The 23,055-nt window shown below is 44.3% G+C and overlaps 1 protein-coding gene across 2 annotated transcripts in view; it reads left to right on the top strand.

Annotated features, from left to right (window-relative positions):
* APLP2 (amyloid beta precursor like protein 2) overlaps positions 1 to 23,055 on the top strand; it is a 73,931-nt gene that overhangs the window by 37,437 nt on the left and 13,439 nt on the right. Inside the window, exons 2-11 of one of the 2 annotated variants that reach the window (XM_074977218.1) lie at positions 1,383 to 1,556; positions 3,206 to 3,335; positions 7,167 to 7,279; positions 10,527 to 10,708; positions 11,377 to 11,585; positions 13,365 to 13,532; positions 15,581 to 15,711; positions 16,102 to 16,176; positions 17,525 to 17,683; positions 18,062 to 18,190. In XM_074977218.1, coding sequence (XP_074833319.1) covers positions 1,383 to 1,556; positions 3,206 to 3,335; positions 7,167 to 7,279; positions 10,527 to 10,708; positions 11,377 to 11,585; positions 13,365 to 13,532; positions 15,581 to 15,711; positions 16,102 to 16,176; positions 17,525 to 17,683; positions 18,062 to 18,190 — 1,470 coding nt within the window. The remainder of the gene's footprint in view (positions 1 to 1,382; positions 1,557 to 3,205; positions 3,336 to 7,166; positions 7,280 to 10,526; positions 10,709 to 11,376; positions 11,586 to 13,364; positions 13,533 to 15,580; positions 15,712 to 16,101; positions 16,177 to 17,524; positions 17,684 to 18,061; positions 18,191 to 23,055) is intronic. The other variant, XM_074977219.1, reaches the window with a different exon arrangement.

Genomic DNA, 23,055 nt, shown 5'->3' on the forward strand with positions numbered 1-23,055 from the left:
ATGGGTTAAGTGACTTCAGTAAATAGCAACCCCATCAGTTTTCCTGAGGCGCTTTAATTCTGAAAGTGATTGTAGATACTTGTGGTACTAGGAAAAATATGCAAATGTTGAGTTGACCTTATTTCCTGAATGCTAACAGTGTGCTCAGTGCTATACAGTTCCTGTCTCAAGATGTGTTACAGTAGCTTATCTCTGACCTTGACTGAGAGAGGCACATGTGTGTTTGTGACTATGCATTGTGCAGGCTATTTTGTTTTATTTAATTTGCAGCAACTGGTGAGTGCCTGCTGCTTGGTTCAGTTGCTTGCTTTAAATTGACTTTTGCTGACACCTATTAGTAGGGACCTGTTGGCAGTGGAGTGTGAACAGTACACAGTGTGAGTGAGTGCTTGGAAGGTTAGTTGCCTAAGGTCACATTATCTGTTAGGAAAAAAGGAGCCCAGAGGTTGTGATGCTTTATCTCTAATTGCTGCTAGTCCCCTTGGAAACACTTTTTTAACAAATCTCCATGTTTTAGCGTTTGAATTGTTGCAAGTGGGTTTTGTGGTCCATCTGCATTAGCCTCATTGCTTTACAAGGACCATTAAAATAAGCAGGATGTTGAATATCCAGTATAACTCTTGCCTCATATGTTTAAAATCTCTTGCATGATGAGTCTACCTTACCTTCTTGTTGGGCAAAGAGCAAGATTTCAGAAGAAGCTGTCTGAGCTTTCTGCTGTGTGCTTAGAAGGTGAATCTGTACTAATATGTTTCAAGTTTCATATCATATGACTTCAGTCTCAATGGGTGAATAAAGCGGACAATGGAATTTGCATCCAGGTCATGCCAAAACAAATACCTATAGGAATGTATCAAAGGAGCAGGAGGAGGAGTGTCAGGTTTTGCAGAGTTCAGATTAGCACCTAGGTGGCTCTTGTACCTTTTATTCATGGGCGGCTGACTTCTTTTTAAGTTGAAATACATTGGCAGTCTGAACACCTTCCACACTCATTCCATTTCTCAGCAAAACCCATCTTGAGAAACAGACTTGTTTGAAATTGAGCAAGCTGAGCCAGTTGGTGGCCTTTCTCTTGAGAAAGGTGCAAATTTGATATTGGCTTTAAGTGGGTTTTAAGGGTCCTCGTTGTGTACTTTGAGCAGATGACTTTCCCATGTCTGTTTTGGAGATGAACTCTTGAATCTCTCCCGAAATCTGAGCCACAGAGTTTGTTCTGGAGTTTGCACTGGACTTCAGTAAATGATGGAATGTTAGAGAACGATAGAGGAAGGGTGGCAAGGCTTTAGAGAAGAGAAGCATTTGTTCCTTCTTTTTAAGGTGATTCAAACAATTCTAGTTTTCTGAGGCATGTGAAACTGACTGCTTCATCTCTTTATTCACAGGCGCTTGCAGCCAATGCTGGAACAGGTTTTGCTGTGGCAGAGCCTCAGATTGCCATGTTCTGTGGGAAGCTAAACATGCATGTGAATATCCAGACTGGGAAATGGGAGCCAGATACTTCTGGTACCAAGAGCTGCTTTGGAAGAAAGGAAGAAATTCTACAATACTGTGGGGAGGTGAGGAGAACGCATTCTATAACAGAATTTTAACTGCTTTCTAGATGATTGTGAATCGTCGTTAAACCACAGGTTGAGCTCCCCACTTAGCTTAAATAGGAGATTTATTTGACCACTACATGGCATGCTGTTCCTATAATTAGAACTTCAGTGTATAGTTGAAGACCCAAAAAGGTTTGCTGGGATCCTTTGCTCAGTGACTCGCTGGGTATTGACTTGTGTTGAGGTTTCCAAAGTAGCTGAAGTGAGCTAGGTAACAGTCTCCTGAGCATTCAGTGTGACTTGAGTTTTTGTTTCCCTTGGGTTCCTTTGATCTTCCTTGTCTAGAGCTAATATGACCAAAATCAACATGTACACTTAAATCAGAATATGTTGTAAGTAGTGTAACCTTTGTCCGGACTTCATATCTACTATAAACCTTTTGAAGTTCAGTTTTATCATCACTTGAATTACATTAAGGCTGACACAAACCTCCTAAATATTTGGATAGTGTCTTTTATGAAAACATTAAGTGTTTCAAAGCTTTTTATTTCTTGTTACAAACACCCCTTACCTCTCCAACATGCTCTAGATCAGTGATGAACATCCTAGGCTAGTAAGTGGACCACATTCGGGGCCTTCCTTCATCTCTGTGGACTGCAAGATTGTCATTTCCAGGTCTCAGAGGTGTAGCTGTGTTACTCTGTAACTTCAAACCCATGAAAGCTCATGACCTAATAAGTTTTTTAGTCTCGAAGGTGCCATGGGACTGCTCGTTGTGTTCTGTCATAACCAGGATAGTCTGGCAGGATGGGGTAGCTTGACTACCTGTGCTTGTGTACCTGGAACTTGTAGGATGTGCTGATAGAATCATAGCAGCACTTTGACTGGGAGAGTATATCTCTTCCACTCAGTATTGTGTGCAGTCAGCTGCACATCTCATGTTTTTGAGTTGTCACTTTAGAAATGCCAGTAGGGGAAAAAACCTATGCAGACAGAAATCAGCGGAATCCAGCTACTAGGTGCATGGACAACAGTAAACAAAATGCGCCTCAAGCCACACGCAGAACCCCCATGGGCCACGTGTAGGCCATAGGTTGGCCACCACTGCTCTCAATACTCAGCCTTCCAAAATCTATTCATCCGCTCTTTTGAGGTGAGGGACTCTCAGAAGCAAAGAGCGTATCGCTAATGGATTGCATGATGAGGGTGGTAGAACAGACTGGCTAGTCTGACAACCTTACATGAGATGGATAAAAATATTGCGTTTTGTTTACTTAGCACTAACTAAATATAAATAAAATAAAATAAATATGTAACCTAATAAATAAAATAGTTTTTAAGGTGCGACAGGACTGTTAGTCCTGAGCTTCAGAAAAAGCAAATAGGCTTACCCCTCTGTGACTGACTTAAATTTAAGCTAGTGTCTAGACTTGTAGAGAAACTCAGCAAGATATTGCAGAGATTAATATCTTGTACACCCTAACTGGGTTCAGGAAACCTAAGGTTAATGAGCTTGTTTTAGCTAAGAGAACCAACTTTTTTGATGTGCCTTCCCCTTTCCATCTTCCTTAATAAAAGTTGCTTTACTATGCCCCTTTGTGTTTTTGCTAATGTTTAAGTGGAACTTAATTTTGGTCTGTGTGTTAAGCATGTGGCTTTTTGAACAGATCTATCCAGAGCTTCGGATAACAAATGTGGTGGAAGCCAACCAACCAGTCAGCATTGACAACTGGTGTAAGAAAGGCAAGAAGCAATGCAAAGGCCACACCCATATTGTGGTGCCCTACAAGTGTCTGGGTAAGCACTTAATGTGGAGCAGACCTCTAATTAATAAAGGAAATAAGTTGTTCAAACATTTTTTTTTCTCCTTAGGGTATCAGAGGTTATTACTGAGGTTGTTCTAAGAAGAAACCAATCTAAAGGCTTTTTCACATCAGACCCCACTATTGTGTCTAGGTTCCTCCAAAATACCCTGTTTTGAAGATGAAATTTTACAAGCTTTCCACCTGATCAATAACTTCCTGTGTAGTAACAATGGCAACTGGCATGGTATAACCCACAAAAGTTCATTACCTAATTAATAGTCTTTCTGGCATGGAAAAGAAATTCCTCTCCCTCAGCCCCTTTTTTTGCTATGGGCAGAAAACCCAAAGAGCGTCACAGATGTTCAGCTTCGATACTCTGATTCTGTTTCTGCAAAGCTTTAATGTCGTTTTCTTGGAGACTCAAACACTCAGGTGTGTTTGTATTCCCTGCTTTGGTCTTGGCAAGATGTCCTTTGAAAAAAAGACTGTTTATAGCAGCTTTTTCAAATGGCTCTTTTTTTTTTTTTTTTTTTTTCTTGTGACTGGAATATCAAAATTTCCATTTTAACTGCAGTTGACCACTACGCACAATGTGATGGATAGATTTAGTAATAAGTACAGTGTAATCCATCCGGCAAGATGTCAAGCTTGTTTGCAGCCCAGGCTTTTGGCTTGTGACTTGTCATTACTCACATCAGCACATTTTGTGCTCTGAAAACCAGTTTCTCCTCCTGGAGTGCATCAAATGATTTTTGGATCCATTTTTAGGACTGAATGCAGTTAGTTTAATAGGTATAATAGACCCACTGGATTACAGGGTTATTTTGCCTTTGTGTAACATCTTTCAGAAGAGGATCTCCAAGTACTTTACAAACAATGCTAGCAAACAGTTTTTTGATACTAAATTCATTATTCTTACTACTTTACACATGGGGAAACCTGAGGCTTAAAGGAACAGTGACATGTCCAGCATTATTTTGGGGACCTCTAGCAGATGAGAGAGCCCAGTCTCCTGATGGACAGCCTAGTCCATGAGACACATGAGACTTTCAACTAAGGGCCTGTACAGTGCCCAACATTTGACCTGTCTTAAATCTGCTGTGTAAAATCCCTTCTTATACCTCAGCCAGCATCTTGCTCTGTCTGGATTCTACAGACAAGACCATTTCAGAACAGTACTGACATACAAGTAAACATCTTAGTTTAAAATAGAGCGTAAAGACTTGTGCTTTGGGGGGCAGATCAGTCAATGGCTATTAGTTAAGATAGTTGTGCTCTGTGTGTCCCTAAGTCTCTAACTGCCAGAAGTGGGGACTGGACAACAGATTATTCAAAACTGCCCTGTTTTTGTTCAGTCAGAAGTCAGGATACTGTGCTAGAAGGACCACTGGTCTAACCTGGTGTGGGCCATTCTTATGATAAAGAAGGCCAGTGTGTAGGGAAACACTTGTTTTTGTTTTCCGAGCTTCAAGTGAATGGGTGCTTCTTCAGATAAACCACACCGTTGTCAGCATTTGTGTCTAAAATCAAATTACCTGTGCCGTCGGAAGGCAGTTGTGACTTCCCTCCCATCACAGTGGCAGTTGTCATGTTCCACTTGCTACTTATTTCTTCCATGCTGTACTAATCTCTTGCATCTTTGCTACCAAATTATATTTAACCTCTTGTGCATCACAAGTGAGGGTTTTTTTAGTTCCTTAAAGATTAGGATGAGAAGCCTTTAGCACCTTCACTAAATTGTAATCCTTCCCAATAGCATAACAGGTACAGGACTGAGTTTGGCAAAGACAGAAAAAGGAGGGGAGAGGGTCTCAGAACCTGGGCTCTACCCTGATCCTTAACGTCTGCCTAGCATTGTGAACCCTGTAGGCTGAGTCCCATGAGCTTGAGCCAGGAGACCCAGGCCACCAATGGCCATGCTTACAGGACTCAGTTATTCTAATGGAAATGTATTCTGAAAGGGGAGAGCTTTATAAGGACTGTGGCAAATATTCCATAACACCTGCTCTGAATCTGTTCTGTTGTTAAATCATGTCCATATCTCAACAGAAAAGAGAACTTTAAATTCATTTAGAGGTGACAAGGAAAAGAACAGGTCTCTTATTGTTTTGAGGACCCCAAGAGTGGCCTTTTACTTTGCACCTGTTTTCTAGTAACTGACTTCATAGACTTTTTAACTTGCACATATGCCAAAGTAGGAGAGGGGAAGGTAACTGCCTACCACACCAGTAGCATCTCCTACACATCGCAGCATAGCTCGTGAGGGAGTAGAGCAGGGTGGGGCCTTTGCAAGGGATGGAGCTGTGGGGAAGATCACTTCTTCCTCCCTTGGCACATGAGTCAGTGCTGATGATGAATAGTATTGGATTGCTACTAATTTGTGCGCACACAAGCATCAAGGTGGGTTTTTTTTGCGCACAAAGGATGCATTCAAGGTTACGTTGCCAAATATATCTACTCTGTAGATCAAATGAAAGATCTTTGCCCTTGGAATTAACGTTCAGTTTTTTAAAACCTGGGAGAGCAAACGCCTAAGTTTAGACCACTGTGTAAATGTCAGACATAAGCTAATGCAGCCGTTCCTTTTAGATTGCAAGTCCTGCGTCTGGATGTTCATCCTATCGTTCCATGTGGTTTTGTTCCTTCAAACATCTGGGAATTAAGATTGTTTGCTTTCTAAGGAGACTGGGAGATTGGGACATGTCTGGGTAAAATTACTGGAAGATTGAATAAAATATCAGTTTGAGTCAGGAATGTTAAACCTTCCTATTCATAGGGGCTTTCAAGGTGAATTTTTCTGCCTGATGGCCTAGCAAGTGATTGTTAGGCTGGTTCTAGTCTGGCATTTGATGGTTACTGACTCAAATTGTTCTGGATACCTAGGTTTAACTTGCTTTAGACTCTAATGCAGAAGTTACAAGAAATATCACAGAGCATATTGCTCCCCAGTGAAAGTCTGTAACCTGAGGTTTTGCTGAAAAAACAAAGCTGCGTTTGTGGTTAAGTATGCACCAGAACATCACATATTCCATTTGAGCTGACCTTTACCCAGTTGCGTGGGCTTCCGGGACTTTGTTTTCCTACCTTTGGTATTCTGGCTAGAGTATCCAAATAGTGAAACATTGTCACAGTTGTGACTGAGTTGCCCTAAATCTGATTTATGTTTACCCTGCATTTGAACATTGATTTTTTTTTTTTTTTAAGCCAAACTCTGAAACAGCCTCAACAAACATGGCATAAATGGAGTGAGTTAGCATTCATATCTTCTGGCATAAGGAGAAAATTACCAGAGAACCCAATAGTCAAAGAAAATGCTCATAACGACAAATAGCTAGGCTTCTCAAGCATTTAGCAACCAGGAATAGCTTTTTTCATGCCATGCTAGCCAGGTTAGGAGTTGGTTGATCATTAAAATTGTTTAAAGAACATCGTATGCAATCCTTTCTTTCCCAATATTTGTGAGAAACAAGTTGGCTCTGCTTTACAGATTCCCTGAGCAATTGTTCATTGACACACTTTATAAACTTGCATTCAGCTTAAGTTTTTGGGTTTTGGACAGCATATTCCATTGTTCAGCGTCTCCTGCTTTCTGTTCTGAATTCTAAGAATAGAACTAGAGGCTTTGTATTAGAACAGGTCTCCAAAGGTGTCTGTTACTCTGAATTGGGTCATTAAGATTTGTCTAACAGACAGATTCTTAATGGGGTCAATAATTAAGTGTGGCGTTGAGGATTTTAGTGCTCATCATCTCTGAGTTTGAAGGTCAAACATGTATCTGACAGGACTAGTCAGCTATTGTTAATAGAGACTTCTTGTTTTCCAGTGGGTGAGTTTGTAAGTGATGTCCTGCTGGTTCCAGAGAAATGCAGATTTTTCCACAAGGAACGGATGGATGTGTGTGAAAGTCACCAGCACTGGCACACTGTGGCCAAAGAGGTAATGTGGTTAATGGGATGTTAACTGTACCCAGATACAGATGCACTTCCAGGGTTCCCTTTTTGTTATAGCTGAACAATCACACTATTAGCCTCACAGCACCTACTGTGAGATAGACACGTGCTATTATCCCTGCTTTGCCTCGCTTCCAGATATGTACTCTCTTTAAATTTCCAGACTCTCCTTGGCATTCAGTGAGCCTTAGGCACCTACTTGTTGAGTTACTTGAAGGTTTTGAGCTATTGCTCATGTTCCCAGTCTGTGACAGAGCTGGGAATTAAACTCTAATATCCAGCACCCCTAAATACTGGACTGCCCTTCTTCCTAAGGATAAGGACCAGAGTAATTGTAGGACATGATTTCACAGTTGTAGCACTCCACTTCCTTAAATGAAATACAGTGGTTGGAGTTTGGAATTGAGTGGCCATTTTGGAGCCGTGAGATGGACTAGCTCCTGTACAATTTTCTACTTTACAGCCATGTTCCTCAATCCCAAAATGAGTAGCACCCCATCCTTCTGTTTGACTAACCTGATTTGGAAAAAATTGTCATTTCTGTGCATGCTCAGCTAGTGAAGAGATTGCAATATCTAGATTAGGGATGTAAAATCCCTTTTCACAGGTTAACCAGTTGGTTAGCCTACCATTTAACTGGTTAATCACTTGAAGTGGGAGCAGAAGAGGAAGAGCAGTCCAGCTGGGCTGGGCAGGAGCAGCCTCCTCAGTAGCTCCTCTAGATAGTCAGCTGTCTCAGATGGGGGCTACAGAAGACAGGGACTGCTTTGGCTGTGCTGGAGCACCCCGTCAACTGTAGCAGCCCAGTGGGGCTGAAGCAATCCTCTACCTTCAACCATACCAGTTAACCATTATCTGTAACTCTTTAGAATGGGGCTAACCAGTCAGTCATTAACATCCTTCATCTAAGTCTACCTGTATTCATATGATACTCTTGTTTGATTTGAGTGAAGATGAGGCTGAAATGTCTCGGTTTTGGAGCAGTAAAGATTTCCATTTTTCTATGCTAATTTAAGAGATCTGTCCCATTAGGCCACCTTTTGCTGGACTGGTGGTGGTGGTTCCCATTTGCCTTAACTATGCAGTTGACAGGCTCACCCAGCTGCGAAGCTTGGCTCAAACTCAGTCATACTTTGGAAAGCAAAGGGGCATACAAAAGAGCTCCAATGTGCATGATAAAGCTTTCATTTTCACTTACTGGGCTGGCTGTAAAACCATATATGTATTCAGTTTCAAGTAAATGTGCAACTCACGTGCCTACGTTCTGTTTGTATTTGGCTTTGTACTGACTTGTCCAATTTCCAGCCACAGCCTGTTAAAATGAGTTACACAAAGTCAGTTTTTATGCCTTTTCTTTTTCTAATGAGAGAGAGAGAGAGAGTTAAGAAAATGGTCTGCAAAAAGAGTTGTGGAGGATCCCAACTCTTGCTCTGAAGTGCTGGCTTCCTGATAAAGTATTTGTTCTTTGCTGCTAAGGGTATGTCTGCACTACAGAAGCAATGCCTGACCCTTCCCTCTAATCTCCAGCACCAAGTGTCTGACCATGAGGCTAAAAACAGCAGTGTAGATGTCCCTGCTTGGTGAGATGGGTGGAGCAAAGCCAAAACACTTATTCTGCTGTTTTCTAGTCCATTGTGCTGGCCTGAGTCAGTTGACCTGGATTCTGAGATCTGCTGCTGTGCTTTTTTTTTTTTTGTTTTTTTTTGTTTTTGTTTGCAGTGACATTTAACCTAAGAATCTAGTTATTTCCCAGAACTGAACACCCTTTTAGTGAGGGTGGGTGCACTTTTATTAATTTAGATTAAATATATGGGCCTGTAGGTGTTGATGTGATCTTGCACTGTCTGATATCAGCAATTAAAACAAGGTTGAGAGTGTTTGATGTAGAGACTTCAGCCTGCATAGCCCGATGTCATATTACTATTAAATATTTAACTGCTTGTTAAAAGGAAAGTAGGAAAAATAGTGAAGGTGTTCGTTACACCTCACTTCTCGCAAGGCTTTCATTCCCCTTTAGCAGGGGATTCTTTGGGAGGAAACTCCCTTCTGACAGTCGTAGATCCCATTGAAGATGACGATGGTCTATTTTGGGGAGAAGTTTTTCAGTTGGAAATGGGCTGCTGTTCCTGGTAAAGGTTGGCCCTCTTTCCTGGAAAATTAAGACAGATGAAAGGAAGGAACAATAGAGAGACAATGCACATTTTGATAGTGACTTTTACTTTCAGCCTTATTGCAGGAAACAAACAGGCATTGGCTAATCTTATTAGTGATTCTGAGACCTGGCCGACTTGAGCCAGCATCAGGCTGCTTTGCTTTTAGTTGTCTAGTATTGGCCAGTTAAACCAGGCTCTTATTGGGAGAGAGATGAGGAAAGAGAAGAAATAAAGTGGGAATGGAAAAGGATGTATGTTGAGCCAAGCAGGGACAGGCTCTACCAATGTAGATGGTACTTGAGAGTAAGCTGGTGGAGGCAGTTGTAGTATGTTTCTCTTTTTCGCTGTGGCTTGGCCTAGTAGGGACATAGCTAAGAATCAGGTGAGCGAGGGTCAATGAAGCTGTCATTCTGGATCCCAGGAGTGTGGGAGGTGGTAGCCATGATGGTGAAGCTTGCTCTTTCCTTTTCTTTCAGTCAGCAGTGTCGCAGGAGCCAGCTTTCCCAACCCCCGGGAGTGATGAGTAGATGAACCTATCTATCTATTGTGTCATCTAGTAATTTTGCCCAACTTCAAATATACTGGTTTTTGGTTCATTGATTTCTGGTCCCATGCTTCTCTTGTTCACTAGGCTTGATCTTAATGCTGTCCTTGAATTATATTAAGTTTCTATGTAGGTCTTTGTCTCCCTTTGCAGCTTTTCCCAACAGCATTTATGTAATAAGAATACTGCACACGTTTGTACTTGCTTTTGCTGCAGTTGAGCTCACAATTAGGGTAAACTTGTAGGCCCCATTAGAAGTGCTTTGATTGATCAACAGCAAGGAGCATTGTACGATGCAAGTCTCAGATATTTGTGTATTGGTTTGTCTATGTCATGAGATTTCCTACCCATTGTTTTGTTCTATTGCATGGGTTAGATGAGAAGCATTAAATTGCCTATGGCCTGCCTGCAGTAAAGGCTTACATCACTGGAACTACCACTGGTGCTTCCTGAGTGTTGGAAGCATGAGGGAAGAACAATAAAACATGATGCTTTAAGACAAGACCTTTTAACATGACCTCTGGCTTCCCTCTCAGGCTTGTTTAACAGAGGGGATGATCCTCCACAGTTACGGCATGCTGCTTCCCTGTGGGGTGGACCAGTTCCATGGCACAGAGTATGTATGCTGTCCTCAGTCAAAAATTGTGGATGAAGCTCTTTCCAAAGAAGATGATGATGAAGATGAGGATGAAGATGAAGACTATGACCTTTATAAAAGGTACATTTTCTGATTACATTTGTGCAGCCTGAGTTAATGTATTTGCTCATGTAGATGTTATGTCCTGTAGGACAGGGAGAATTTTTTTTGCGCTAGGAGCTGTGCATATTCATCATTGGTTTTGGTCTGGGTTTAAGCCCAGTTCGTGCTACAGTAATACATCTAGCGGTGAGGCCACTAGCTTGTTACAAGTAGTGATTCCTTCATGGATTGGGATGGGGAAGGAAACTTGTTCAGTTCTGGGATTTACAGGAAGGGAATTATCATGGATGTTGAGAAGTCATGCAGTTCACAGGAGGAAAAATGACTTCACAGCATACCTGTGAAATTGGTGCCTCCATCACTAGCCACTGAAATGTCTGTCTGGAAGCTGTACCAGATGCCTTGCTGTAAATGCTGTAGTCTTTAGTTAAGTACAGCTGACTGGGCAGAGGGTGAGAGCGCTTTTTAAAAAAGCCTTGGAGATAGAGGCTTAAAGAAGCTATGGCTCTACTACATGTAGCTGTAATGAGAACCCCTGTAGCTGCTGCTATTTGGATGGTCAACAGTGGGTACTCCTCACTCTTGCACTTGTAAAAGAGAGAGAAGGCAAATCCTTATGCTTGTGCATCAAAGGTTGGCTGCAAAGTGACTAGTATTAACTTTTCCTCTTAATTATGTCACTTTAGTGAATTCCCAACTGTGCCAGATGTAGAAGACTTCACAGGAACAGCTGTGGAAGAAAATGAGGAGGAAGAGGATGAGGAGGAGGAAGTGGTGGAAGATCGTGATTACTATTATGATAACTATAAAGTAGATGATTACAATGAAGAGACCCCTACTGAGTCCCACAATGGCAGGTCTCTTTCTGAAAAGGAAATAATCAGTGATGTTAAAGGTAAGTCTTACTCCACCGCCTTCCTGGCTCTTGCAGGCTGGCTGTCCAGTTGATATTTTAACTTTCTGCATAGTGTTTTCAATCGATCCAGCAGATTGACCAGTGGAGGCTTTATTTGCCACACCGGTCATCAGAGAAATGCTGATGCTTGTGTTTCAAGTGCTGAAGGTGACACTAACTCTCTAGAGCATGGCCTGTATATTGCCAGTTAATGGTAGTCTTGTTGGCAGAAAGCCCAGTGGCTGATGCATAGAACAGGAATTTCCACAAGGGATAGTGTTGAGTCAGGAAACAGGAGAGCCTAACTTTATTGGAGACCGTAGACAGCTTGGGTACTTCGCAGACTGGACTATCTCCCTCGCTTTGGGTAACCAGCTTTGATTTGTCTTTACTGTAAATGCGGTCCCAGGAAATTAAAACTGTTGAGCTAGGTATCATCTGGTATAAATTTTGACAATAATGGAACTACACTGATTCACATCTGGCTTCTTGAACAGGATTGTTTCCAGTAGATATATCCCTTCCTGTTGAATTTTAAATATCCCAACCTCTGCATAAAATTTCTTTCGTGGAAAAACTCAACTCTGTACATCCAACCCCGCCCATTTATCTAAATATATGCTGTAGCTTGTCAGCCAGCAGGTGCTTTTGCAGGAGAGCATCTGACAACTGTGGTGTGACTCCATACTGTAAATGCTTGTATTTTGAGTGTTTACCTGCTGAGGGAGAGGGAAGAGTGAAATTCAGTTTACTACAGGTGACTGAATCACTTCCAGCAGTTCCTATTTTAGGAGCAAAACTCTTGTTGGTAACATGCCAGCGTGCTGCAGATAAATTCATTGAAACGGTACTTAGATTGTGTATGTGGGGTTACCGTAGTTCTGCAGATGTTAAAATAGACTCAGAACAGTGTGACCTATGCAACTGGCTAGCTTCAAAAAGGTGTCTGTTCTGGAGATGCCCAATTTATTTCCCTCTACAGTGCCTCAAAGAAAGGAAGATGCCTACTGTAAGGGTAGTCCAGTTCTCTTTAGAATGGTTAAACTGTTACTAATCTGTCCAGCAGATCGGCAATCCTGCATCTAAACTGAGCCACTTGTGCTGACTACTTACTGCAGAGATGCCTATTTCTGTGTAAAACGCTCTATCTGTAATATTGTCTCGAATTCTCCTGCTTCATCCCCAGCTTTTTTTAAAACTCAAAAGCCCAGCTGCTGATTTACTCAGTGACACGTTCCATATCTGTTGCTTCCATTTTCCACTTGCTTCCAATCTGTGCATCTCTGAATTCAAGCCCTCACTCAAAGAAAGGAAATAGTTCTTTCACTATCGACTATCTCATGCAGAATGGAATGGCTTTTTTCATCATATCTTGAGCATTTTAAACAGTGCCCATTTTAAACCCTGTCATTGAGTCATATGGGGTATGGCCCTGCAACCTCTGAAATGTACCTGTACCCCAGTTCAGTGTTCTTCCACGCTTATGAGCTTTCAAGAGAACAGTTCTCTCAGATTATGATGGCTCCAGGCTGGGACGATGGCTCCAGTGTCCCAAGCTGCATTGCTTATGCTCTAAAGCAGCAGAGACGGCACTTTCCTGAACTTCTGTTACAGCCTCGGCAGAGCACTGAAGGACACTTTCAAAAGTGCTTTTAAAGTAGAGTGAGTTAAGGAGCAGTGCTGCAGCAAAATCTCTCACCTAGAGGCACCACTGACTTTGTATCTCTAAGCAAAGCCTGTACTCCTCACTGGCTTATGTTCTAACCCGTCTCCACACAGCTGTCTGCTCCCAGGAGGCGATGACAGGTCCCTGCCGGGCTGTGATGCCTCGTTGGTACTTCGACCTATACAAGAGAAAATGCATTCGCTTTATATATGGAGGCTGCGGAGGCAACAGGAACAATTTTGAGTCAGAGGAATATTGTTTGGCTGTGTGTAAAAAGATGAGTAAGTCCTGCCTGCCACTGGCCTTTTGCAGCAAGCACTGTCCTGTCTGGCATTTGGTGTTTCCTCATCATTGCTTAGGCCAAGTGATGATACCTGTGTAGCCTGTCCTGTTGGTTCTGGTGTCTGCAGCAGTTCTGTCTGTCCTTCTGCAGCAGTCTCCTCTTGTCTCTGTGCTTCTATAGAATTTTAGGTTTAAGTTTCTTCCTACAGATAGGGAGAGCTGATTTCCCAGCATGCGCAGACTGTCTCACCAACCTAAACCCACACTTGGCTTGCAAACTTAATGAACACAGGGCCCAATTATCCTCTTCTAGATTTATAGCAGTGACTGGGAAGCCTCTTTAATCTCTATTCTTATTATGAAACTGTGCCACTTGTTTGTTCATCCAGCTGGTAGAAATCTCTTGCCAGTCAGAGTATCATATATCTGTTCAACCAATCGCTCTGGAAATGTAGACTTCTGGTCAGAAGTATTTCTTACTGGTACATTTTGGCACAAACTCCATAGTTGTGCAGAATTCTGGTTCCCACTGTCTGCTCCATTAGAAATACAAAAGGTGATTGAATCCCTGCCTCGGGTAGCTTACGATTGTTAGAATCAGTTTCTGCTGGCTTTTATGGCTGGTGATACAACTACCAAAAACATTTTAACCTGATCTTAATCTTACTGTTGAACTTCCAGCATGTCTACTTCAGCAGCTATGAAAGCCTTTTCAAAGGCTTTTTGTGTTATCTGGGGCTTGGCAGTCTGTGTATGCAGCCATAATCCTGTTTACAAAATGAGCTTCATGCGAGGTGCTTTAGACTGGGCTGATCTGACTGAGACAGAGGAATAAAAGCTGTGGCTGTCAGGAGCTTTTTGTACAAAAATTGTTCCTGTGCTGGAGGGATTTGGGGCTGGAAGATGAGGTCTGCATTTCAGTCTGGTTCAGAGGTGCTGTGTGCAGGCCCAGTATGCAACACATCTGGCTTTGGTACGTACATGAAGAAATAAATAATCCCCTGTTTTACAGTCTTGCCAGTGTTTCACCTAGTGACTTCCCTGTTGAACTGAAGTGGTGGATTCATGTGCCCGCTGGGACTCCATCTCCTATCCATTGCAGATGCTAGAGTGCAGAATGAAATAGAGCCTGTGCTTTTTGAACTGTGCAGTCTTACCTTAAACATTAAACAGATGTCCCTCCTGCCTTTATTTTAAGGCTGCCTGTTTGATTTGAGGTGGTCTGTCACACTTGAAAATAAATAAGGGCTAACAAGTGTTGTAGTCACTAGACCTCTCTATGTCTCTCTTTACCCATACAAGCTCTGATGCCCTAAGCTGTGTATGGCTGAGTATACCATAGCTGCCATGTTTGCCATGGTCCATTTGGAAAGGGCTTTGGGATGTATGACTTCATATCAGGATCAGGAGACTTCCTTGCCTTCCGGTTGACTGGAAAAGTTGAAGCCATTTTGCCCAGCTTCCTCCTGTTGCTGTCTTGTCTCGTTCCATTTGCCTATCAGTCCTGCCTGTTGGTGCGCCTCATAGGACAAGTAGGCTTGAGGTGTAAAAGCTTTTGCTGCATGGGAATGGGTTGCTCCTTGAACTTTACTGTGGGGGCATTCCCTGTGGTGACCTGGGAGTTCACTGAGGCTGCGTGGAGCTAGTTTGTCAGTGAGCAGCTAGTGCAGCAAATGTCCTCATCAGGCAGAGTCCAACTGGCATTACAAGGAAGAGAGAATTCTGCCTTTTGCAGTCCTAGCATAGCTGTGTTTCTGGAAAACACTTGTCTTAGAATGAACTTGAAGACTGGACAGATGCTGGTGGTCCTAGTGCATTACTGTGTGCTTTGGGAATGTTGAAACTTACTGATGTTGTACAACAAATTGTCAATTTAATGATCCTAAAACAAAGTCGTGGTAGGTAGTAGTTCAATGCACTGTCTGACAGAGGGTAAACTCTGCAGGTGTAAAGGTGCCTTTCCCTCCCCACCCCTTACAACCCTTATCACAGCAAGCTTAACCCAGGATTGTAGGAATTGTCTGAGCCACTCATTTTCTCTCTCCAGTTCCCCCTACTCCTGTACCCACTGATGATGTGGATGTCTACTTTGAAACCCCAGCTGATGACAACGAGCATGCCCGCTTCCAGAAAGCAAAGGAGCAGCTGGAGGTGCGACATCACAACCGCATGGACCGGGTGAGAATCTCGCATCACTTCATTTGGGGGATCTGCATCGTCAGTGGCTAGGCTTTACGGTTTCTGTCTGTGTGAGTCTTGCAACATGGCAGTGCAGCTTTGTGGTTAGGTTTTGTTTCTTTAGCTCATCTCTTGGGTGACAAAAGTCAGCTGGAGTAAAACTGGCTGCCCTTTGGGGTTGAGTGGTAAAATTAGGCTCTAGGTTTGAGACATCTGTTCATGATTATGGGTGTGCTGTACAGCAGCCGTTTTAGACCTCTCATGCATAGCAATGCTGTCCTAGAATCAGTTTCCTTTGTCTGCAGTAAGAGCAAGTTAGCCTAGAAATACATGCATGAAATAATAATTTTTTTGTGCCTTGCTAAACTGTGCTCCCCTTTGGCTGCTTAGGTGAAAAAGGAATGGGAGGAAGCAGAATTCCAAGCCAAGAATCTTCCCAAGGCTGAGAGGCAAACTCTCATTCAGGTAAGAGTTGAGACATCTAAGGGAAGAGGGAAGGGGTGTTTGGTGTTATTCCCAGATGTTCCATGCTTGGCATCTGTTCTGTGCCCCAGTCAGCTTGTCAGAGTTCAATCCGAAAAGCACAGTGAGTGAAGAGCAGTCCTCCCCTTACTTGGATGAACATAAAATAGAGAGAGAGAGAGAGAGAGAGCATGTAACGTAATATATTATGAACCTATAATAGAGAGAGACTGAGTTAGATCTTTGGATCTGAAAACTGGTAATAGTGCTGGGTTTTACAAGGTTTTTCTCCCTTCTCTAGCAGCAAAGTGGCAGGAGCATCAAGCACATAAGCAGCCCTGCTGAAAGGGAACGCTAAACCTCCTGCATTTGTTTTGCTCATCTGTGCTTACAAATGAGCCCCCAGTCTTATTCAGCCTGGCTCTGACTGTCTCTGTAGACATGGACTTCCTATTTGTGCAGATCTAGTAGGAAAAATCATGTGGTTGAAAATAAATGGCTTCCAAGCAAACTGCTGCACTCTGCTTTGTGATAATCAAATCTCCATGGAGACCTAGGGTTTAGCCCCACGAATTGGGTCTGTGATGGGTACGCAGTCTTCTGACAGTTGACTGTCAAACTCATGCAAAACTAAGGACAGCTGTTAAATTTTCTTATAGTAGGCCAATGCCTTTTTCTCTAGCATGGTCTCTTCGTGTGACTTTTGTGGTTTGTGGGTTTTTTTTGTTAAAGCCTCTGAAGCCTGTATCATCTCTACCAATGTTATTCCTAGCTTAGGAAATAGTGCGTACTGAAACTTAACTCTGTGTTCCTGCTCTGGTCCATCTTGGTGGTGATAGTAATATCGCTACCATTGACAATGATGTACTATAGCCAGGGAGCTTGCCGTCTAATATTTTGGTTACCTGGAGGTGGCCAGATGCCTTAGAACTAAACTGCTACGGTGTCTTTCATAAAATATCCCTGTGAGGGAAGGAGGTGCTATTTTTCCCCTTTTTTTTACCAACAGAATAGGTGGATTCTTAAATGGTCAAATCTGTCCTAGAGCTGAAAATATTTATCCATATAATCTCATTCCAGGCCTAATGCTGTAGCTGCAAGACTTCCTATCTTCTCCAGCAACTGTTTAAATTGTTAGAGTACCTTCAAAAGGCATATTGGGACCATCATTTGAATAGCACATTTTAAGTCGAAGTCAGTGTTAGCTGCCTTAGGCAGGGAGAGGGGGATGGGACCATCTCAGCACACTTGAAGGAATTAGATCAACAAGAGTAGGCATTCTTGCTAGGGTCATTCCTTCCTGTTGCTACTGTTCTGTAGCAAATGTGCACAAGCTCTGTTTCCTTTCCAGCACTTCCAGGCTATGGTTAAATCACTAGAGAAAGAGGCAGCCAGTGAGAAGCAGCAGCTTGTGGAAACTCACCTGGCTCGAGTGGAAGCTATGTTGAATGACCGACGTCGGATTGCCCTGGAGAACTACTTGGCTGCCCTGCAGGCTGACCCACCACGAGTGAGTTGTGTTGGAGCATTTTGAGAGTGGCGCAAACAGGGACCACATTGGGGGAGATGGAAGTCTGGAATGAGCCTTGTGGGACAGAGGCGAGCCTGCTATGAAAACAGACTCTTTGGAAGCAGTGCCAGATCAAGGGAAATGGTACCAAAGGCCTATCAGCAGAGTATCTAAACTCATGGAGTGTTCTGGCTACTGTGTGGAAAATGGCGCTTAGATTGCTTTGCAAACATACTTTCTGTAAAAGGAGATTAAAATAAACGTTCTGCCTTGCAGTAAAACAGAGACCATTTTAGATGCTATATTTCAGTGTAATTGATGGAAAAATACTGTTCCTTGTGCCACCAATTGAATTTTAACTCTTCTTAAATTCTGCAGCCTCACCGCATCCTCCAAGCCCTGAAGCGTTATGTTCGTGCTGAGAACAAGGACCGTCTGCACACCATCCGTCATTATCAGCATGTCCTAGCAGTTGACCCAGAAAAGGCTGCACAGATGAAATCTCAGGTGCAAAAAAAGTTTAAGGCAGGGGTGGGCAACCAAAACAACAAGAGACATTTTTTTTTTCAAATTCAGTTTTTAAAAAAAAAAAAAAAAAAATCTAATTCAAGAGCTGCAATACATCTAAATACGAGATGGTCGGTAATAGATAACGTCACACCATACTTTTTGTAATTCCTATTTTAAGAACTATGCACACACCAGTGATTTTTAATGTGATACATGTTTACTGAAGGATGTTCACAAACTTCTTACGTATTCTGTTTTCTCATGCTTTACGTGTGTGTCTGGTCCATTGTCTTCTGGACTTTCACTCCCAAACCTTGTCTCTGTCTGGAGGACGCTAAGGGGAGTTAGCCAATGTTTCAAGATCACATATCGTTTGCTATTTAGATATAAATTGTTCTTTTTGGGGGCTTTTAGATGTCCACCATTTATTGAAAATCAGGAGGTTTTTGTTGTTTACTTTGTAATAATCGTGTTGGGAGCTACATGCGGCTCCAGAGCTGCAGGTTGTAGACCCAGGGTTTAAGGGAACATTGTTATTCCTGGAGTGGTACTTGGAGACTCTCTAGAAAAGCGTTCCACGGAATTTCTCCTATCCCTGTGCTAATTAGCTAAGTAGCTGAGTACCTTAGCTTCACATCTTTGCATGCTGAAGAGGAACTCTCATTTCCCACTTTGAATACATGCTGGCTGTGGCTAATGATGCTTTCTTCTTCGAGTGGTCCCCGTGGGTGCTCCACAGTAGGTGTCGGGCTCGCCCAGGTGCCGCAGATGGGGAAAATTTTCAGCAGTCTCCGTCGGGTCACGCATGCGTTGATGCGCGCTGGTCCTTCGCGCGCCTTCGGTCACATGTGCGATGCGGTCCCCGCCAGTTCCTTTTCAACCGCCAATGGCTGCAGACGGATTCCACTCTGGCTCCAACGCCTGAGAAAGATAAAACTGTGTTTTTTAATTTTGTTAATCTTGTTAATAGTTTTAGTTAGTGTTGTTAAAGTGTTCCGTTTAAATGTAAATATAGTTTAAAACAAAAAAAAAAGAGAGAAAAGAAGACAGGCGGCCGCCCTAAGCGGTCTGCTGTCCCAAAAGTCGCGAACGTTATCTTTTCCAGGACTGATTAACATTCAAAGACTTAAACGCCCTGGCTGAGATGTCCTCGCCGGGGTTTAAGAAATTTGCGTCATGCCGCAAGCCCATGCCTGCCTCAGATGGGCATAGCGAGTGTCTTCGTCACCTCGGGGAGACCCACGTTCCACATAAGTGTCCTCACTGCTCCAAGCTCACAGCCAGAGCCAGAAAGGACAGGGAAATGAGGCTGAAGATGATTTTGTTTGATAAGGCCCTTCAACTTGGACTATTGGGGAAGTCCCATAAAGAGGTGCCCTCAGGGTCGCATAAGAGGAAGGCAGCTTCCCAAACCTCCTCTACACAAAAGAAAAGGAAGCTTTCCCCAGCTCGATCCTTGCCGGTAACACCTGCGAGCAGGACAAGTGGAGCACAGGGCTCTGACCCACGGGCTGCTCAAAGCGGGATGACTGTAGCGCATGCAGCTCCACCAGGGCCTCCGACCATTAAGCAGTTGGCACCGGGGGGCGCTGCAGGTGCTGAAATCGGCAGTACTGACTCCCATGGCATCGAGCCCTGCGGCACCGACGGCATCGGAGCAGGGGTACCCGGCGCGGGACCCAACGGTGCTGGAGGAAGCTACCTGTGTGGCGCTGTGCACGGGGGCACCGAGCGTGGCACTGACAATGGTGCCGAGGTCCCCGGCACGGGAGGGGGCAGTACCTGCCTCCCAGGGATGGGGAAAAGCAAAAGCCAAACCCGGCACCACAGCCCATCCCTGGAGGTCACCGCGTTGCCGTTATAGCCTAGCTCCCCCCACCCGCAACCCGTGCCCGAGATACACTGGGCAGCAACTCCAATGGCCTGCTTCAGACCTCCATCCTCGTTCCTTCAACCACCGCCCCCCTGGCTCAGACAACATTCACCAATCTCCAGTAGGGATCCCTATGAATACTATCACAGAGCATCTCTGCCACTGTCAGTGTCGTTACGGAGGTCATGCTCGTCTAGACCCCATGCGTACGCTTTCAAATCATGGTCCAGGTCCCCATCAGTGGGCCCTTGCTCTGCTGTTATGGCCATCCTTACCATACTGAACACCAGCACAGGGGGTCCAGATCCAGGGGTAGATCCCCACCCACGCCTCGCCAACACCACTTCACACAGTCTCACTCCATGAGAAGAACACAGCCTTCCCAGGCGGACGTTGGTCCACAGGCCCTGGACCTCCCTTCTGAATCCTCAAAAGGCCAAGCATATGAACAAATCCAGAATCTGCGGAACTAGAGGGGGTATATCATAGTGACTCCTCTTCGTCCTCCCCAGTTGAGGGGGTTGTCCCCGGGGATATTCCCCCACCTCCACCCCCCCAGATGACCTTAGGCAATTCCAAGAACTATTCAAGAGAGTAGCACAAACACAGGACATTCAAATAGCAGAGGTGCAGGAGAAACACCATAAAATCCTGAAAAATTTAAGACCCCCGGCTTCATCTAAAATCGCTATCCCACTAGATGAAGCAATTATGGAATCAGCCACCAACATATGGCAGACTCCAGCCTCTACCCCTCCTACAAATAAGAGGGCTGATAAGAAATACTTTGTTCCAGCCAGGGGCATGGAATTCCTGTTTTAGCCACCCCCAACCAAATTCCCTGGTAGTCGAATCATCACAGCAGAAATCCAAGACACCCCAACATAAATCAGGAGGGTCAGAAAAAGATGTGAGGAAATTAGACAAGTTCAGTAGGAAGGTCTGTTCCTCCTCTACCTTACTACTCAGAATGGCAAACTATGCAGCACACCTGTCAAACCACAACTTCGACAATTATTCCAGACTTACTTCCCTCATGGATTTCCTTCCAGAGGATGAGAAACCGGTGCTGAAAGTGATCGTCCAGAGGGCTACACGGCCTCATGAACAGGAGTTCAGGTTGCCCTGGACGTGGCAGCCACAGCAGTGGTAATGCGTAGGGAATCGTGGCTCCAGACGTCTGGCATTCCCAGAGATCTGCAAACAAAAATCGTAGACCTTCCATTTGATAAACAGAAGTTATTCGCAGATTCAACTGACTCGGTCCCACACTCCAGCAAGGACTCGAGAACCACACTTAGGACCCTGGGCGCATATACCCCTCTGTACAGGAGGAAGAAGTTTTACCCCCCAGCAAAGGCGCTACGCTTATCAACCTCAGCGTACACAATACCAACGGAGCTATGACCAAGGGTGCCATCACCAGCAGCAACAGTATAGGGTCCCCAGATGACGCCCCCAGCAAGGTTGCGCACCCTCGGGGCAGGCCCTGAGACAGCAAGTTTGATGGGTATGTCGAGGACTGCAATATCAAGACCATCCCTCAATGCCAATCCCAGCACATGTTCCATCATCGGCTCAAACCGTTGTACTCCCAATGGCAAAACATCACCACAGACAAATGGGTACTGGAAATTATAGCCACAGGATACATGATCCCCTTCCAATCACTACCTCCACCGAAACCTCCCACCCAGTCCTTCTTCAAGGACCCCTCCCATGAGACAAGGTTAAAACAGGAGGTAGACCATCTCATGTTCATAGGGGCGGTGGAGAGATTTCCAGAACAATTCCAAGGGAAAGGGTTCTACTCATGATACTTCCTAACAGAGAAGAAGACAGGAGGCTGGAGGCCAATCCTGGACCTACGGGCCCTCAACTGACATCTGCGCAAACAGTTTCAGGATGACTACAATTGCCTCCATACTTACGGCACTGGACGATGGAGAGTGGTTTGCAGCCCTTGACTTGCAGGATGCTTATTTTCATATAACTATTCACCCGGCACACAGATGTTTCCTCCGCTTCACAGTGGGCAGGGAACACTTCCAATACAGGGTTCTTCCGTTTGGTCTCTCTTCGGCGCCCAGAGTGTTCACCAAAACACTGGCGGTAGTATCGGCTTACCTACACAGACAGGGTGTGTTCATTTTTCCACACCTGGACAACTGCCTACTGAAAGGGGCCTCGAAGGCAGCGGTCCTGTGCATGATACACATCACTAGAAACACATTCGCCTCGTTGGGCCTAGTTATCAACCTCTCAAAATCAAAGGCCAAGCCTATGCAGAATATAGAGTTCATAGGGGCATGCATAGACTCTACTACATCAAGAGTATACCTGCCCGATGCCTGTTTCCACACCATCAAATCCCTGGTGCAAGTAGTGATGTACAGCCCCACAGTGCCAATCCTAACACGTCTGCAACTGTTAGGGAACATGGCGACCACCACGTTCGTGGTACAGAATGCCAGGCTGCATATGCGGGGCCTGCAGCATTGGCTGGCGCGCATTTACAAACTGATAGTCCATACCATCCACAGGGCAGTATTGCCCACAGCGGAGGTGCGCAGGTTGCTGGCATGGTGGGCAGATCCCAAGAACTTACTAGTAGGGGTGCCCTTCCACCAACCACAAATTGCGATTTTTCTTATGACAGACGCATCCCACATAGGATGGGGAGCGCACATCGGCAACAAGGTAACTTAGGGGCTGTGGTCCCCCATGGAAAAGACATTGCACATAAACATACTAGAACTCAGAGCAGTGTTCAATGCGTGCATACGTTTTTGGAAATACCTGCACAGCAAAGTAGTCGGGATGAATACCGACAACACCTCCATCATGTTCTATATCAGCCGACAAGGAGAGGCCAGATCCCATGCGCTATGCGCGGAGGCAGTCCGATTGTGAAACTGGTGCATTGTCATCAATATAACGCCCAAAGCCTCATACTTACCCGGCATCCACAACGTGAAGGCGGACCAGC

Source organism: Carettochelys insculpta, chromosome 25, assembly GCF_033958435.1.
Source record: "Carettochelys insculpta isolate YL-2023 chromosome 25, ASM3395843v1, whole genome shotgun sequence".
NCBI lineage: Eukaryota > Metazoa > Chordata > Testudines > Carettochelyidae > Carettochelys > Carettochelys insculpta.